Below are 19,443 nucleotides of genomic sequence, written 5' to 3'. Positions count from 1 at the left end.
AGCTGATGGCAGTAAATTTGAGGTACAGAACAGTACCGTATTTTCCGCACTATAAGGCGCACCTAAAAACCACAAATTTTCTCAAAAGCTAACAGTGCGCCTTATAACCCGGTGCGCTTTATTACGATTCATTTTCATAAAGTTTCGATCTCGCAACTTCGGTAAACAGCCGCCATCTTTTTTCCCGGTAGAACAGGAAGCGCTTCTTCTTCTACGCAAGCAACCGCCAAGGTAAGCACCCGCCCCCATAGAACAGGAAGCGCTTCTTCTTCTACTGTAAGCTACCGCCCGCCCCCGGAAGAAGAAGAAAAAACGCGCGGATATCACCGTACGTTTCATTTCCTGTTTACATCTGTAAAGACCACAAAATGGCTCCTACTAAGCGAAAAGGATCCGGTTCATAAAAAGACGCAATCTCTCCATCCGCACACGGATTACTACCGTATTTCACAGCAACTGATATTCCTGTGAACCGCACTGTGGAACGGGAGCACGTACGGTGAATATTCGCACCACAGGGAATGAGAAGTCATCCTTCACTGTGGTTCTAGCTTGCCATGCTAACTTCCACCCATGGTGATATTCAAAAGGAAGACCTTGCCAAAAGAGACCTTTCCAGCCGGCGTCATCATAAAAGCTAACTCGAAGGGATGGATGGATGAAGAAAAGATGAGCGAGTGGTTAAGGGAAGTTTACGCGAAGAGGCCGGGTGGCTTATTTCACACAGCTCCGAAGGCGAACACACCTTCACTAAGACGGGCAGACAGCGCCGGACGACATACGCCAACATTTGCCAGTGGATCGTAAATGCCTGGGCAGATATTTCGGTCACAACTGTGGTCCGAGCTTTCCGGAAGGCAGGATTCACAGAACTACTGGACAACAACAGCGACACTGACTCCGATGACTTCTACGAGACGGAACCGGCCATTTTGCATCCCACGCTTGCGCAACTTTTCAATTCGGACACCGAAGACGAAGAATTCGAAGGATTTACGAATGAAGAATAACTTCAGAAGGTGAGCGCTATGTTTATTTTGTGTGTTGTGACATTAACGTTAAGGGCAACATGTTGCTATTGCTCTACACCATTTTGAATTTTACTATGTTTGTGATTGCACATTTGCGTACATTTTGGGACAGAGTTGTTAGAACGCTGGTTTTCAATATATTATTAAAGTTTGACTGAACTATCGACTGTTTTTTTGACATTCCCTTTAGCGCAGCGTAGGCGCGGCTTATAATCCGGGGCGGCTTATTGGTGGACAAAGTTATGAAATATGTAATTCATTGAAGGTGCGGCTAATAATCCGGTGCGCCTTATAGTGCGGAAAATACGGTACATAAAAAACACTTAGTTTATCGCAAAACCTTAGATTTATTATTCCTTCTTTATTTTGTTTACTGAAGCCTGTTGCACAAGATAACCTTTTGGAACACCATTAAGACGTTTGACACTACTCTTCTTGTTCTGTCTTCAGCTGAGGTGGCCGCCTTGCTCCAATATGTTAAATCTCTGCGTTACCAAGACCGACCTGACTATCAACGTCTGAGGAAAATGTTGTCTACTGAAGCCAAGGAAAAACTGGATTTTTCTATACCTCAAGGACCTGGAGGGTCCAAGGTTCCTGATCATCCCATCAGGGGCAAGGTGAAGACATTTGTATGTTTAGTTTTGATTGATTGATTGGAACTTTTATTAGTAGATTGCACAGTACAGTACATATTCCGTACAATTGACCACTAAATGGTAACACCCGAATAAGTTTTTCAACTTGTTTAAGTTGGGGTCCACATTAATCAATTCATGGTAGTTAAATATACTGCAATGCACATTGATATTGTAGGGTCATATTAATTCATGCAGTAAGGTGGTTTACACTCACTGGAAATAGAAAACATTTGGCAAAAGAATCATTTTATTTCACAACGAGTTATTTTAAGACAAATGGAGGAGGACTATAGTTTTATCTGATTTTAACAAGTCACCCAGATCTCTGTCTTTCAGACACAACTGGTATCACACACACCTGTAATAGCTGGTTAGTTTAATTTGGTTTCATACATAAAGTTGTTGTCTGAAGAACAGTGAAATAGTGAACTGACTGATTTCTAATAATACTGCCAAAGGGACACATGTAAAGAATGAACAGTACCTGTCCAAGCACGGCTCCCTGTGGGATTCTTGGCTAATTTCTACATGCACAATGTCCCTATTACCAATACAGTGGAACCTCCATTCACAAACTTATTGGTTCTTTAGCATAGTTCATAAATGAAAAAGTTTGTATGGGGAAGCAGAGTTCCCTATACAAAGCAATTTCTATATGACTAATGGGTTCCAGCCTTGACAGTCCCTATTTTAGAGAAGGTTTGTACACTTTGAACACAATATATATAAAGTGCTATACAGCACTGTATGTCAAACAAACATAACAAGGAGTGATGGATCAACTTAATGTATAAAAATAAGCAGAAGTGTGCTGTATGCCCTGCCCTACCAACACACGCACACACACAGAAGCCATTTCAACAACCATATTGCTACAATAATAAAACATTTACAAAAGTGTTATTCACCCGCATCGACAAGGAGCTGATTAAAAGGAGCAGACAGACATAGGGAAAGAGAAAAACGGAAATTCGGGGGCTGGAGCTGGATGACACATACTTTAAAAAGCTTTGGGTTAAGAAAATTTGGCCAGGAGCTGGGCTATATATATATATTTATATATGTATATATATATATATGTATATATATATACACATATAGCTCCGATTGGAGCTGTGGCCGCAAGGTGGTTGGTGCCTGTCGTGGCGGTAATCCTAGAACCCGTTGGTGGACGCCGGCGGTGAGGGATGCCGTCAGGCTGAAGAAGGAGTCCTATCGGGTTCTTTTGGCTCATGGGACTCCTGAGGCAGCAGACAGGTACCGACAGGCCAAGCGGTGTGCGGCTTCAGCGGTCGCGGAGGCAAAAACTCGTACATGGGAGGAGTTCGGGGAGGCCATGGAAAAAGACTTCCGGACGGCTTCGAAGCAATTCTGGACCACAATCCGCCGCCTCAGGAAGGGGAAGCAGTGCAGTGTCAACACCGTGTATGGTGGGGATGGTGCTCTGCTGACCTCGACTGCGGATGTTGTGGATCGGTGGAGGGAATACTTCGAAGACCTCCTCAATCCTACCAGCACGTCTTCCTATAAGGAAGCAGGGCCTGGGGAATCTGTGGTGGGCTCTCCTATTTCTGGGGATGAGGTTGCCGAGGTAGTTAAAAAGCTCCTCGGTGGCAAGGCCCCGGGGGTGGATGAGATCCCCCCGGAGTTCCTTAAGGCTCTGGATGTTGTGGGGCTGTCTTGGTTGACAAGACTCTGCAACATCGCGTGGACATCGGGGGCGGTACCTCTGGATTGGCAGACCGGGGTGGTGGTTCCTCTCTTTAAGAAGGGGAACCGGAGGGTGTGTTCCAACTATCGTGGGATCACACTCCTCAGCCTTCCCGGTAAGGTCTATTCAGGTGTACTGGAGAGGAGGCTACGCCGGATAGTCGAACCTCGGATTCAGGAGGAACAGTGTGGTTTTCGTCCTGGTCGTGGAACTGTGGACCAGCTCTATACTCTCGGCAGGGTCCTTGAGGGTGCATAGGAGTTTGCCCAACCAGTCTACATGTGCTTTGTGGACTTGGAGAAGGCATTCGACCGTGTACCCCGGGAAGTCCTGTGGGGAGTGCTCAGAGAGTATGGGGTAACGGACTGTCTTATTGTGGCAGTTCGCTCCCTGTATAATCAGTGTCAGAGCTTGGTCCGCATTGCCGGCAGTAAGTCGGACACGTTTCCAGTGAGGGTTGGACTCCGCCAAGGCTGCCCTTTGTCACCGATTCTGTTCATAACCTTTATGGACAGAATTTCTAGGCTCAGTCAGGGCGTTGAGGGGATCTGGTTTGGTGGCTGCAGGATTAGGTCACTGCTATTTGCAGATGATGTGGTCCTGATGGCTTCCTCCGGCCAAGATCTTCAGCTCTCACTGGATCGGTTCGCAGCCGAGTGTGAAGCGACTGGGATGGGAATCAGCACCTCCAAGTCCGAGTCCATGGTTCTCTCCCGGAAAAGGGTGGAGTGCCATCTCCGGGTTGGGGAGGAGATCTTGCCCCAAGTGGAGGAGTTCAAGTACCTCGGAGTCTTGTTCACGAGTGGGGGAAGAGTGGATCGTGAGATCGACAGGCGGATCGGTGCGGCGTCTTCAGTAATGCGGACGCTGTATCGATCCGTTGTGGTGAAGAAGGAGCTGAGCCGGAAGGCAAAGCTCTCGATTTACCGGTCGATCTACGTTCCCATCCTCACCTATGGTCATGAGCTTTGGGTCATGACCGAAAGGACAAGATCACGGGTACAAGCGGCCGAAATGAGTTTCCTCCGCCGAGTGGCGGGGCTCTCCCTTAGAGATAGGGTGAGAAGCTCTGTCATTCGGGGGGAGCTCAAAGTAAAGCCGCTGCTCCTCCACATCGAGAGGAGCCAGATGAGGTGGTTCGGGCATCTGGTCAGGATGCCACCCGAACGCCTCCCTAGGAAGGTGTTTCGGGCACGTCCGACCGGTAGGAGGCCAAGGGGAAGACCCAGGACACGCTGGGAAGACTATCTCTCCCGGCTGGCCTGGGAACGCCTCGGGATCCCCCGGGAGGAGCTGGACGAAGTGGCTGGGGAGAGGGAAGTCTGGGCTTCCCTGCTTAAGCTGCTGCCCCCGCGACCCGACCTCGGATAAGCGGAAGAAGATGGATGGATGGATGGATGGATATATACACATATATATATACACATATATATATATATATATATATATATATATATATATATATATATATATATATATATATATATATATATATATATATATATATATATACATATATATATGTATATATGTATGTATATATGTATATGTATATATATATATATATATATACATATGTATATATATATATATATATATATGTATATATATGTATATATATATGTATATATATATATATATGTATATATATATATATATATATATATATATATATATGTATGTGTGGGAAAAAAATCACAAGACTATTTCATCTCTACAGGCCTGTTTCATGAGGGGGTTCCCTCAATCATCAGGAGATTTTAATGGGAGCATTCACATACCATGGTTTATATAGGGCACAGAGTGGGTGGGTACAGGCTGGCGTAGGGGCGTGGTGATTGGCTCATGTGTTACCTAGGAGGTGTTTCCGTCTGTGGCGGCATGCTGTTACAATTTCGCTGCGCTTGTTGAGGGATGACAGGTCTGGACGGTAAATAATAAACAGTTTCTCTTTCAAGCATAGGTTGCATCTTTTATTACCACTATTGTAAGGTGTGCTGGATGCAAGAATTTGCCATGTTATTGAATATTCAACATTATTGTCTTTGAGGTCCCAAATGTGTTTGCTGAGTTCTGTGGTATTCCGCAGGTTTTGGTTCCTGAAAGAAGCCTTGTGATTGTTCCATCTGGTTTTGAACTCTCCCTCAGTTAATCCTACATATGTGTCAGATGTGTTAATGTCCTTGCGTGTTACCTTGGATTGGTAGACAACTGATGTTTGTAAGCACCCCCCGTTGAGAGGGCAATCAGGTTTCTTTCGGCAGTTGCAGGCTTTGTTGGTTTTGGAGTCGCTCTGTCCGGGGGCCGACGGCTCATTTGCAATTGTTTTGTTGTGGTTTGAGATAATTTGTCGTATATTGTTCATACAGCTGTAGCTCAATTTAATGTTGTTCTTGTTGAATACTTTTCTTAGGGTGTTGTCTTTGGGAAAGTGTTTGTCAATCAGATTGAGGAATTTGTGTCCAATGTTAGTTGAGACGTTTTTGCTGTATGGGGGGTTGTACCAGATGATGTCGTTTCGTTTTCTGTTCTTTTTTGGTTGGTTTTCTGGCGTGGGTTCATAGGTGAGGGTGAAATTGTATCCGCTTTCATCAAGGGCTTTTTGGTACGGGGGGGTTGCTTGGTCAAATTCAGCTTTGCTAGATGACAGCATCGATAGCCTTTTATTAATTCCGGTAGGTATTCTTTTCGTGGTGGTGGGTGGATGGTTGCTGTCATGGTGCACGTATTGGAGTGTTGTGTTGGGTTTCGTGAATGGTTGGTAGCTGTTATTTCTCAGGTTGAAAGTGACGTCATATATATATATATATATATACATACAAATATATATATGTATATACTTACTGTTACCAAGTTTTAAGCAAATTAATGACTTGCAGTTAAGTAAAACGTTTAAAAATTAGTTTGGATTACATTCTGACAGCAAAATTGCATTTATGTCCAAACATTGAGTTATTTCCTTTAGCAAATTTTAAATACGCAAACGAGTAAAAACCTGTGATTAATCTTGAGATTAATCTTGATTAATCACAGCACAAGAGTGTGATTAATCTGATTAAAAATAGTAATCACTTGACAACCCTAGTTTCTACATATATTAGCTGCACTAGACCATAACCCGCAGATAAATACCAGTGCAATAGATTTATATATGTCAATTTACACATCTTAATTGTTTACAAATGGTGCCTGTCTCGTGGCAGTAAAGTAGCTGATCGAACAAAACAGAATTAATCGCCATGGACCCACTAGCTGTGGAAGCTAGCTCTCCAGCTTAACAAACTAACTCCAGGGTGATGTATTGGTGAATTTACAAAACTGAAACAATAAAGAAAGAATGTCATTGTAAGTTAATAATACAAACACAGAGACTTGCTGTGTTGGCATATTCGCCACTGCTAAAGATGCTAGCTTGATTACATTACGATCGCGCGTACAAATATGCATGAAAACACTCCTACAGACATCACACAGGACGGTTTAGTAAGTATGAATTGTTTTAGTTACATTGTTTAACTTACAAACATTGCTTGGAGTGGAGAATGAAGAATCCTTTTGAGCGGAAACGTTATAGACGAAACGGGATATCCTTTCCGGTTTCAAAGCACTAAACAGGAAGTGCATTTTCAACCTGCACCACCTGCAGTGAGCAAACTTGTCCAAAAGATGGCGCTACAGCACAATCAATAACACACCTTTTCAGTATTTCTGCCAGTGTTTTATGAAAACTAAGTGTTGAATGCAAAACATTATGGCTGTTAGCGAAGAAAAAATTAGAAATTTGTCGCACCATTTTATAAACCGCAGGGTTCAATGTGTAGGAAAAAAGTAGCGGCTTATAGTCTGGGAAATACGGTTTATATACTGTATATCAAACCAACATAACAAGGGGGTGATACCTCAACAATTTATTTTTTTAATCCAAACAACACAACATTACAGAAAGCTTAAATGTCAACACGCACACACACACACACACACACACACACACACACACACACACACGCACACACACACACACACACACACACACACACACACACACACACACACACACACACACACACACACGCACACACACACACACACACACACACACACACACACACACACACACACACACACACACACACACACACACTAATGTCTTGTTGGTGGACTCCAAAATGTTACACCATGTTACAACAATAAAAAAACAAAAAAGGAAAATAATTTTACCTGTGTGGCATTGTTGAACACTCTGGGAGTTTATTTAGAGATAAACGAGCAGTGGCTTCTCAAAGGCAATCCTTCATCGGATGGTGTTCCGGTAGTGCCTTCTTCTTCGCTGTAATAAAGGTCCGTGGCCTCTTTTTCAGCCTCATCACAATTAAAGACTTGCTGCGGAACAAAGCCCCCTTTGCTGATAAAACCCTCAAACTAAAGGAGCCGCAAGACGGAGGCTAACTAGCTTAAAAGCTAACTCAAAGCGGTTGTCTAGCACAGTGTTTTTCAACCACTGTGCTGCGGCACACTATGCCGTGAGATACAGTCTGGTGTGCCGTGGGAGATTATCTAATTTCACCTATTTGGGTTAAAAATATTTTTTGCAAAGCAGTAATTATAGTCTGCAAATGATGTGTTGTTGTTGAGTGTCGGTGCTGTCTAGAGCTCGGCAGAGTAACCGTGTTATACTCTTCCATATCAGCCGGTAGCTAATTGCTTTGTAGATGTCGGAAACAGCGGGAGGCAGCGTGCAGGTAAAAAGGTGTCTTATGCTTAAACCAAAAATAAACAAAAGGTGAGTGCCCCTAAGAAAAGGCAGTGAAACTTAGGGATGACTATGCAGAACGAAACTGGCTACAAAGTAAACAAAAACAGAATGCTGGACGACAATAAAGACTTACGGTACTGTGGAGCAAAGACAGCATCCAAATGTACATCCGAACATGACATGACAATCAACAATGTCCACACAAAGAAGGATAAAAACAACTGAAATATTCTTGATCGCTAAAACAAAGTAGATGCGGGAAATATTGCTCAATGGAAGACATGAAACTGCTACAGGAAAATACCAAAAAAAGAGAAAAAGGCCACCAAAATAGATGTGCAAGACAAGAACTAAAACACTATACACAGGAAAACATTAAATAACTCCAAATAAGTCATGGTGTGATGTGACAGGTGGTGACAGTACACCTACCTTGAGACAAGGGCTATAGTGATACATGCTTGGTTATGGTTTAAATTCATATCCAACAACAACGTTTTACTGTCAACTGAGTTTCGTTTTTTAATGATTTCTGCTGGTGGTGTGCTTCCGGATTTTTTCAACGCAAAAAATGTGCATTGGCTCAAAAAAGGTTGAAAAACACTGGTCTAGCAAACCAAGCTATTGGGCTTAGAAGTGACGTGGAAACGCATTGCATTGTGGGTCTTGCTGGACTCTGAATTGCTTATTTACATGTCTGAATACAAGACTCTGCTTAAGTTTTTTTTTAACAAGTTCAAAACATGGCGCGGACGTGCGGCATCATTAACTGCCACAATCGTGGTCATGATTGCTTCAGGAAAGAAAGGATTTGGTCTCATTTCTAGCGTGAAAGCAATGCCGAAGGAAGTTGGGTTATGGAGCTCATAAAGAGACGACGAATAGTCTGGAAAGTAGCCGGGAGACGATTAAACCTGACTTTAAACCTCAATCATCTCCTTTTTCTCTATCCTCTTGTTGCTGGGCAGACTGACTCATACATTCACGTGCATCCTCCGCTGATGCAATTTCTAATACAAAGTAATGTATAGTTCTAACTTATATATGTCATTAAACTCCATACCGAAACGATAAAAACTACAACATGGCTGGCGGGGAGAAGACAGACCGAAGTGGAGGCACGTAAAAAAAGACATCTTAAAGAGGTGGTCAGAAAGCAGCTTAAAGATGGTTTTAAAAACATAATCCATGCAAAGTTTTGACTAAAGAAACACCATTACATGTTATGTAGACCAGTGGTCCGCAACCACCGAGCCGCGGCCCAGTACCGGCCCGCGGACTGATTGGTACCGGGCTGCACAAGAAAGAAATAAAATAAATGTTTATTTTTATTTGTATTAAATCAACATAGAAAACACAATATATACATTATATATCAATATAGATCAATACAGTATGCAGGGATACAGTCCGTAAGCACACATGATTGTATTTCTTTATGACAAAAATAAAAAATAAAAAATACCATAACCCCTCCCCTCCGGTCCGTGGGACACATTTTCAAGCGTTGACCGGTCCGCAGCAACAAAAAGGTTGGGGACCACTGCTGAAGTGAAGTAGATTTATATAGCGCTTTTCTCTAGTGATTCAAGGCGCTTTACATTGTGAAAGACAATATCTAAGTTACATTTAAACTAGTGTGGGTGGCACTGGGAGCAGGTGGGTAAAGTGTCTTCTTCGTTGTGCCCAAGGACACAACGGCAGTGACTAGGATGGCGGAAGCGGGGATCGAACCTGGAACTGGTGCCAGTTGCTGGCACGGCCACTCTACCAACCGAGCTATACCGCCCCAATATATGATATAGACCACAAGGAAGTGTTTTCCACAAAACACATTTTAAGATATTCAACACTACTGGCTAACCCCCCCGCGGCGGATTTGCCTAATATTTCACTTCTTCTTGACCCTTTGGGCCCAGCAAGTAGCCTCTTGTTGGCTCCGCTTGAAAAAGTGGATGACACATACTTTATGTCTCCAATTATTCCCCCAATTTCTTGTCCTCGCACTCATTTAGTTTCCAAGTGCAAGTGTTGGCCAGTTTGATCCCTCGTTAAACAGAAGTGGCTATTTATGGAGGGTTCAGTGAAGAGAGGAAATGTCAGCCGAGCCAAAGGCCTTTCTCAGATTCATTAGTCACAGGTGTCATCTGGTCAATTATTTTGTGCACTGTTGAAGCCGTTGAAAGAAAACAGCCATTTTGATCATAATATGAAAACGAATAATTATTTTGTTGTTATGATCAATTTCATAGAGAGCGTCAAAAAGTCGAGGCCTCCCCGAAGTTAAGTCTCAAGCCAAAGAGCTGGAGGATGAGGACGATGCCATTGACGAGGAGATGAAGCTTAAGCAACTGCCAGCTTGCTACAGACAAACACCCCTACCGCAGGTATGGTTAGGGATTTGGGTTTCATGATTTGATTGAATTTGATTAAAGCTCGTTCTATGAATATTAAAGGCCTACTGAAATGAATTTTTTTTATTTAAACGGGGATAGCAGATCCATTCTATGTGTCATACTTGATCATTTCGCGATATTGCCATATTTTTGCTGAAAGGATTTAGTATAGAACGACGATAAAGTTTGCAACTTTTGGTCGCTGATAAAAAAAAGCCTTGCCTGTACCGGAAGTAGCGTGACGTCATAAGTTGAAAGTCTCCTCACATTTCCTCATTGTTTACACCAGCAGCGAGAGCGATTGGGACTGAGAAAGTGACGATTTCCCCATTAATTTGAGCCAGGATAAAAGATTCGTGGATGAGGAACGTGAGAGTGAAGTATTAGAGTGCAGTGCAGGACGCATCTTTTTTCGCTCTGACCGTAACTTAGGTACAAGGACTCATTGGATTCCACACTCTCTCCTTTTTCTATTGTGGATCACGGATTTGTATTTTAAACCACCTCGGATACTATATCCTCTTGAAAATGAGAGTCGAGAACGCGAAATGGACATTCACAGTGACTTTTATCTCCACGACAATACATCGGTGAAGCACTTTAGCTACGGAGCTAACATGATAGCATCGGGCTTAACTGCAGATAGAAACAAAATAATTAAACCCCTGACTGGAAGGATAGACAGAAAATCAACAATACTATTAAACCATGGACCTGTAACTACACGGTTAATGCTGTACCGCCTGACGAAGCTTAACAATGCTGTTGCTAACAACGCCATTGAATCTAACTTAGCTACGGACCTCAACAGAGCTATGATAAAAACATTAGCTCTCCACCTACGCCAACCCTCATCTGCTCATCAACATCGAAGCTCACCTGCGTTCCAGCGATCGACGGAGCGACGGAAGATTTCACCCGATCATCGATGCGGTCGGTGGCTAGCGTCGGATAGCGCGTCTGCTATCCAAGTCAAAGTCCTCCTGGTTGTGTTGCTGTAGCCAGACGCTAATACACCGATCGCATCTACAGCTTTCTTCTTTGCAGTCTCCATTGTTCATTAAACAAATTGCAAAAGATTCACCAACACAGATGTCCAGAATACTGTGGAATTTTGCGATGAAAACTGAGCTTTTTGTATGGGATACAATGGCGTCCCAATACTTCCGTTTCAACCATCGAGGTCACGCGCATACGTCATCATACCTAGACGTTTTCAACCGGAAGTTTCGCAGGAAATTTAAAATTGCACTTTATAAGTTAACCCGGCCGTATTGGCATGTGTTGCAATGTTAAGATTTCATCATTGATATATAAACTATCAGACTGCGTGGTCGGTAGTAGTGGGTTTCAGTAGGCCTTTAAGTTCAACAGTATTAAAAGACATCAGATATGTGGTCATTCATTTTTACTTTTTGATGAAATTTCCCCTTGAGGGTCTGCTAAAGGGCTTTTATTGCCCAAACTGTTCCTGAGTGGGCAGGGGACTGCGTTTGTCCAAAGACACTTGGGGAGGCTGAGGGCGAGGTGTACCGAGCGAGAGGAAGGAAGCAGACGCCTGCACAGGGACAGCCGGGTTCAGTATTTTAAACATGTGCCATTTTACCCTATTTTCTGGACCATAAAGCACCCCTGTTGTAAGCCGCACCCACTAAATTTTAGAAGAAATAATATTTTTTCATATATTAGCCATGCCGCAGATACAGTTTACACCAGTGGTTCTTAACCTGGGTTCGATCGAACCCTAGGGGTTCGGTGAGTCGGCCTCAGGGGTTCGGCGGAGGTCAAAACACACCCTACTCATCGTGGAAATACAAACATCTCCCTATCGGCGTATTACGGATACGACAACATCAGAAGTCACACTGATTTGCAGGTGTGTAATTTGTTGTGAGTTTATGCACTGTGTTGCTTTTGTTGTTTGAACAAGGTGATGTTCATGCACGGTTCATTTTATGCACCAGTAAAAAAACATGGTAACACTTTAGTATGGGGAACATATTCACTATTAATTAGTTGCTTATTAACATGCAAATTAGTAACATGTTGGCTCTTAAATAGTCATTATTAAGTACGTATTAATGCCTTATTCGGCATGGCCTTATTATAACTCTAACCGTAGCCCTCTAACACTAACCAAATAACTAAATTAGTCTTTGTTAGAATATGTTCCCCGAGTGTCCAAAAAACTCTAAATTAAGTCTTTTTTACTTGAATATGTTCCCCATACTAAAGTGTTACCAAAAACATATAACTTTGTCTTGAATTTGAAAAAAAAACATTTTATTTTTCACTAAAGAAGGGTTCTGTGAATGCTCATATGAAACTGGTGGGGTTCGGTACCTCCAACAAGGTTAAGAACCACTGGTATATACGTTGGGAAATGACTTATTTACACAGAAAGATTAGAATTTTTTTTATTTACATAGCTTAACTGTTTTCAAATGGTGTCTGTGACACGGCAGCAAAACAGATTGTCATTGACTCATTAACTGCGGAAGCTAGCTGTCCAATCAGCTAAACAGACTCAATAACTCCACCGTGACGTCTTGGTGACTTTACTGAGGAATTTGTGAAACAAACAATACAACAAATATGCCATTGTAAGTTAATAATACTAACACAGACACTTGTAAACGTGTTAACATATTAGCTAATGCTAACGACGCTCGCTTGATTACTTTATGATAAGCACGTACAAATATGCATGAAAACACTCCTACACACATCACATATGGGACGGTTTAGTACGTATGAATAGTTTTAGACTAGGGCTGTCAACAATTACACGTTAACCATACTTGCCAACCCTCCCGAATTTTCCGGGAGACTCCCGAAATTCAGCGCCTCTCCCGAAAACCTCCCTTAACAAATATTCTCCCGAAAATCTCCCAATTTTCAGCCGGAGCTGGAGGGGGCGTGGCGGATCTGAGTGAGGACAGCCTTTTTTCACGACCGCTTTCCCACTATATAAACAGCGTGCCTGCCCAATCACGTTATTCCATAGGAAGCGTCCGACATACTGCCGATGAGCATGGTGCAGATGGAGAAGATCTTCTCGGCGTCCGTGTTGGCGCACACGTTGCCAAAGCCGACGCTGGTCAGGCTGCTGAGGGTGAAGTAGAGGGCGGCGATGTACGAGCTGCGCACCGATGGGCCGCCGACCGTGTTGTTGACGTAGAGCAGTGGTCCCCAACCACCGGGCCGCGGACCGGTATTGGTACTGGGCCGAACAAGAAATAAAAATAAAAAATATATATATTTTATTTTTTTTATTAAATCAACATAAAAAACACAATCTATACATTATATATCAATATAGATCAATACAGTCTGCAGGGATACAGTCCGTAAGCACACATGATTGTATTTTTTATGACCGTTGACCGGTCCGCAGCTACAAAAAGGTTGGGGACCACTGACTTAGGGCATCTCCAGGTGTTTGCCCAGCTCATGGAGCCATCCTTGAGGAGAGACGGGAGGACAAAGGGGACAAGAACTAAATCATCCAGACTAGAGATAAATTGTATTATTATGTTTATCTTACCTAAAAATAAATATATTTATTAATTTAAAAAAAAAACAACTAAATAAATTTTTACTATATTTTGCTAAAAAATTCAAAATTAATTGTATTTTTTTTGACTCCTTATTACATCCAGCCATATAATTATACATTAAAATAAACATTTGAAATAATACATTTTAAATGATCATAATAATTCATTTAAAATAACCCATCCATCCATCCATTTTCTACCGCTTATTCCCTTCGGGGTCGCGGGGGGCGCTGGAGCCTATCTCAGCTACAATCGGGCGGAAGGCGGGGTACACCCTGGACAAGTCGCCACCTCATCACAGGGCCAACACAGACAGACACACTCACATTCACACACTAGGGCCAATTTCGTGTTGCCAATCAACCTATCCCCAGGTGCATGTCTTTGGAGGTGGGAGAAAGCCGGAGTACCCGGAGGGAACCCACGCAGTCACGGGGAGAACATGCAAACTCCACACAGAAAGATCCCGAGGCCAGGATTGAACTCACGACTACTCAGGACCTTCGTATTGTGAGGCAGACGCACTAATATTTAATTATTAAAATAATTGCTTGTCTATCAACAACTTTAGCATTTTATTCATTACATTTTGAAACTCTCAGAAGCCAAGTTATGTTATATTCCTTAAGATTTATTTATGCAAGTTTGAAGTATCAATTATCTAAACACAGTTTTGTTTGCATATTTTCAGAATGTAGATATATATATATATATATATATATATATATATGCAATACTTGACTTGGTGAATTCTAGCTGTAAATATACTCCTCCCCTCTTAACCACGCCCCCCACCCCCCACACCCCACCTCCCGAAATCGGAGATCTCAAGGTTGGCAAGTATGGCGTTAACAGATGTGATTAATAAAAAAAAATATTGCGTTATCATAATTGAATGAAAATTCATCACACCATTTGTTATGGCCACACGTAAACCCTGAAGTTTGCACTTATTGTTACACTGTGCAAAGGTGAGTGATGAGAGGCGGCCAATTTCACTTCAGAACAAACTTCAGTGGAACTTCGGATAAAACTGAGATAATTTGTTGGCATTGCAGCGACAAACGTTCTTGGCGTACAGCAAGTTTAAAATAGCATCTTTAAAGCAAAAACACTTACAGGATTTCCACGGGGCATTAAAAAGCAATAAATTAATCATGCGAAAATGCTTTAAATGGCATTGGATTTGATGTCCAGAGACATTTAAAAATTATACAATTGGAGGACTGCGCTGATAGTAGTAAGTCAATCATTGAGAGGTAAATGAAAATGAACTTAATAACTTTCCAATCGTTGATAAATTGCTGCGTCTCTCTGTGTTTCTTTTCTTTGGCTGTGGCTTTCAAAATGCATAGAAAAGGTCTTGTAAGGTTTGAAGTGTGATACGCGCTGCCTCCATAAGGCAAGTGAAACGGTTCTGGTATCCCAAACTTTGCCATTCCTTGGTGACTTGTAGGCGTGTAGTCCTTACTGTGACATCTTGTCATGTTCATGAGGAAGCTGAGCTTGTTTTTTACACGACTGCCCTCAGCCATCTGCAGTAGTTCAGTTCAACACACATGAGCTAACTTGGCTAACATTAGCAGGTCCGGTGCCGCCATACTCCGAATTCGGGAGATCAGGGGGGTGGGGATGGGGAGGGTCGGGAGGCAGGGTTAAGGGGGAGGAGTATATTTATAGCTACAATTCACTGAAATTAAAGTATTTCTTATATTTATATATATATATATATATATATATATATATATATATATATATATTACATATATATATATATATATATATATATGTATATATATATATTACATATATATATATATATATATATATATATATATATATATAGTACAGTAAACAGTTATGAAAACACAGTTGTTCTACTAACTGTACTGTACTTGCTGCTTACTTAAAAAACAAAAAACACTTACCATTCACTATTTGAGTAGCTTTTGTTCTGCCATTTGAGTACTGGCGAGCGATCTCTGAATCTGGGAACATATCCTTCACGGATTTGTTGAAAACATCCGGAATGTTGCTTGCAAGGTGGCCCATAATACTGCGTTGCCGCCGCCTTGTGCTTCTCTGACCGTTCATGAGTGACTATATCCATTCGGCCACCGTGTTATGGGTTATAGATAAACCTATGGATAACGGAGACATATATATAATAGTCTCCTTTTCAGGTGAGAGACGACGCTAAAGGCAGTGCCTTTAAGGCACGCCCCCAATATTGTTGTCCGGCTGGAAATCGGGAGATTTTCGGGAGATTTTTGGGAAAGGTTGGCAAGTATGGGTGACGCACATCACGTGACCTACGGTGGCCTGGAACGGACAACCAAGGCACATCTCTCAATAGACACAACTCTTTATTCTGTGACATTCACACAGTAAATGAATTAGAGTTCCTTCAGCTGCCTGACACTTATTACTTATAACTTGTTATCTACTGTACCCATTTTAAACAACTGAGAGGGTGTAAAAATATATTATATTCAAGATGTTTAATTGACTCGACATATTTTAATGCATCTAAAGGATGCAAATATTCTATGATGTGCCTTTTTGTTTTTTAAAGGAAGAGTAAATACAGATGTAAATACTGCATTATGTAAAGTTGTTTATTGTTATGTTGTACTTTGTTTGCTATAGTATTAAAAATACTTGAAAAAGGTGCTCTTAATTCTTGGTATACATACTGTCACCAAGTTTTAAGGGAATTAATGCCTTGCAGTTAAGTAAAACATTTAAAAATGTGCTTTGATTACATTCTGACAACAAAAAATTGCATTTGTGTCCACATATTGGGGTATTTTAAATATGCAAGCAAGTAATAACATTTGATTAATCACAGCTCAAGAGCGTGATTAATCCGTTAAAAAAATCACTTCAGAGCCCTATTTTAGACAGATTGTAACATTTAACAAACATTGCTTGGAGTGATAAATAAATAATCCTTACTAGTAGAAACGCTATGGATGGGCTTTTTAGTAATGCAATCTCCTTAGAAGTTTTCTCTGCTTGATGCATGCCAATGATTTGGCCCCCACCTTTGCTTCAAAAATTCCAAGTGGTGACGTGTTGATAAGAACAAGCACTGTCTTTTACCACCTGTCATTCTATTGTGGTACTTAGAAACTTAGACTGTTCAATGCGAAACATGCGAGGAAACCTAAAATATATTGCTTTGCCGCTACTAACTCTAAAAGGACAGAAAAGGGAGACCGACCTAATGCACAGAGAGTATTTTCAAAGATTCTCGTCAAACACCAGTCAGCATATTTACATTACGGCTGCTTAACTAATCAAATTTGAACCACGGTCAAAATTTTGTGATATTAACATTTAAAAAGCTGGCTTCTCTGTATATCAAAACAAGTACTTTAACAACAGCCAGCCAACCACCAGCGAGTGCCTAGTGGCCGGGCGAGCCACGGATCCCGGCCGGGCACTGCCCGAAGAAGTTAGGAGGACAAACCATGTTAATCCGCCACGTGGGCCCACCACCCGCGGTCAGAACCAGTGGAGTCGGGTACGCTGCCACTTGGATGGCAGTGAAAGGCAGCAGAGGCTGACTTTTGGGACGTGGAACTTCTCTATGCTGGTGGGGAAGGAGCCTGAGCTAGTGCAAGAGGTGGAGCGCTACCGGTTGGATCTGGTGGGGCTTACCTCTACGCATAGCAAGGGCTCTGAAACCACTCTTCTGGACAAGGGATGGATCTTGTTTACTCCTGGAATTGCTCAGGGTGTGAGGGCCCATGCGGGTGTAGGGATACTCACGAGTCCCCGGCTGAGTGGCTGTACGTTGGAGTTCACCCCAGTGGACAAGAGGGTCGCATCCCTTCGCCTCTGACTGTTGTTTGTGCGTACGCACCAAACAAGAGTTCAGAGTATTCAGCCTTCTTGGATACTTTGCATGGGGTCCTGTATGGGGCGCCGGCAGGGGATTTCATAGTCTTACTGGGGGACTTCAACGCGCACGTGGGCAATGACAGTGATACTTGGACTGGCGTGATTGGGAGGAACGGTCTCCCTGATCTGAACCTGAGTGGTGGATTGTTATTGGACTTCTGCGTGGGGACGGCGTGGCGCAGTGGAAGAATGGCCGTGCGCGACCCGAGGGTCCCTGGTTCAATCCCCACCTAGTACCAACCTCGTCATGTCCGTTGTGTCCTGAGCAACACACTTCACCCTTGCTCCTGATGGGTGCTGGTTAGCGCCTTGCATGGCAGCTCCCTCCATCAGTGTGTGAATGTGTGTGTGAATGGGTAAATGTGGAAGTAGTGTCAAAGCGCTTTGAGTACCTTGAAGGTAGAAAAGCGCTATACAAGTACAACCCATTTTTTTCTGTGCTGGTCATGGACTTGCGATAACAAACACCACGTTCAAGCATAAGGATGCTCATAGGTGTATTTGTTACCAGAGCACCCTAGGCCAAAGATCAATGATCGATTTTGTAATCGTATCAGCTGATCTGAGGCCGTATGTTTTGGACACTCGGGTGAAGAGAGGGGCTGAACTGTCAACTGATCACCATCTGGTGGTGAGTTGGGTCAGATAGCGGGAGAAACCTCTGGACAGACCTGGCAAACCCAAGCGTGTAGTGTGGGTAAACGGGGAATGTTTGGAGGAGTCCTCTGTCCGGAAGGACTTCAACTCCCACCTCCGGCGGGACTTCTCTGCCATCCCTGTGGAGGTTGGGGACATTGAACAGGAATGGGCAATGTTCAAAGCCTCTATTGCTAAAGCTGCAGCTGCGAATTGTGGCCAGAAGGTTTTAGGTGCCTCAAAGGGTGGTAACCCGGCGTAGTGGGGAGAGCGGCCGTGCCAGAAACCTGAGGGTTGCAGCTTCGCTCCCCGCCTCTTACCATTCAAATTGCTGCCTTTGTGTCCTTGGGCAGGACACTTCACCCTTGCCTCCAGTGCCGCTCACACTGGTGAATGAATGATGAATGATGGGTGGTGGTCGGAAGGGGCCGCAGGCGCAAACTGGCAGTCAGGCTTCCGTCAGTCTACCCCAGGGCAGCTGTGGCTATGAAAGTAGCTTACCACCACCAGGTGTGAATGAATGATGGGTTCTCACTTCTCTGTGAAGCGCTTTGAGTGTCTAGAAAAGCGCTATATAAATATAATCCATTATTATTTTTATATGTACTGTATATATATATATATATATATATATATATGAATAAAATATATGTATTTAATAATGTTCTTGTTGTTTAGCCATTTTTCCCCCACAATGCAAACAAGTGATCATAAGGTGTTATCATTTAGGTTCAATGTTATCTTTTTATAGAAGACAGAGGAAGTCCAAGGATCACTGAGGCTCAGGCCTGCAGCTGTGAAGTCTT

The 19,443-nt window shown here is 42.7% G+C and overlaps 1 protein-coding gene across 8 annotated transcripts in view; it reads left to right on the top strand.

The window, feature by feature from the left end:
- The window catches only part of vrk2 (VRK serine/threonine kinase 2), a 99,394-nt gene that overhangs the window by 79,054 nt on the left and 897 nt on the right, over nt 1-19,443 (top strand). For 7 of the 8 annotated variants that reach the window (XM_061963579.1, XM_061963571.1, XM_061963588.1 and 4 more), the window contains 3 exons: nt 1,482-1,651; nt 10,389-10,523; nt 19,389-19,443. The exon at nt 19,389-19,443 is cut by the window's right edge. In XM_061963579.1, coding sequence (XP_061819563.1) covers nt 1,482-1,651; nt 10,389-10,523; nt 19,389-19,443 — 360 coding nt within the window. The remainder of the gene's footprint in view (nt 1-1,481; nt 1,652-10,388; nt 10,524-19,388) is intronic. The other variant, XM_061963596.1, reaches the window with a different exon arrangement.

The sequence above is a fragment of the Nerophis lumbriciformis genome, linkage group LG02, assembly GCF_033978685.3.
Source record: "Nerophis lumbriciformis linkage group LG02, RoL_Nlum_v2.1, whole genome shotgun sequence".
In the NCBI taxonomy this organism is placed as follows: Eukaryota; Metazoa; Chordata; class Actinopteri; order Syngnathiformes; family Syngnathidae; genus Nerophis; species Nerophis lumbriciformis.
The sequence above is the reverse complement of the archived record's forward strand: the minus strand, read 5'-3'. Positions and strand labels throughout refer to the sequence as shown.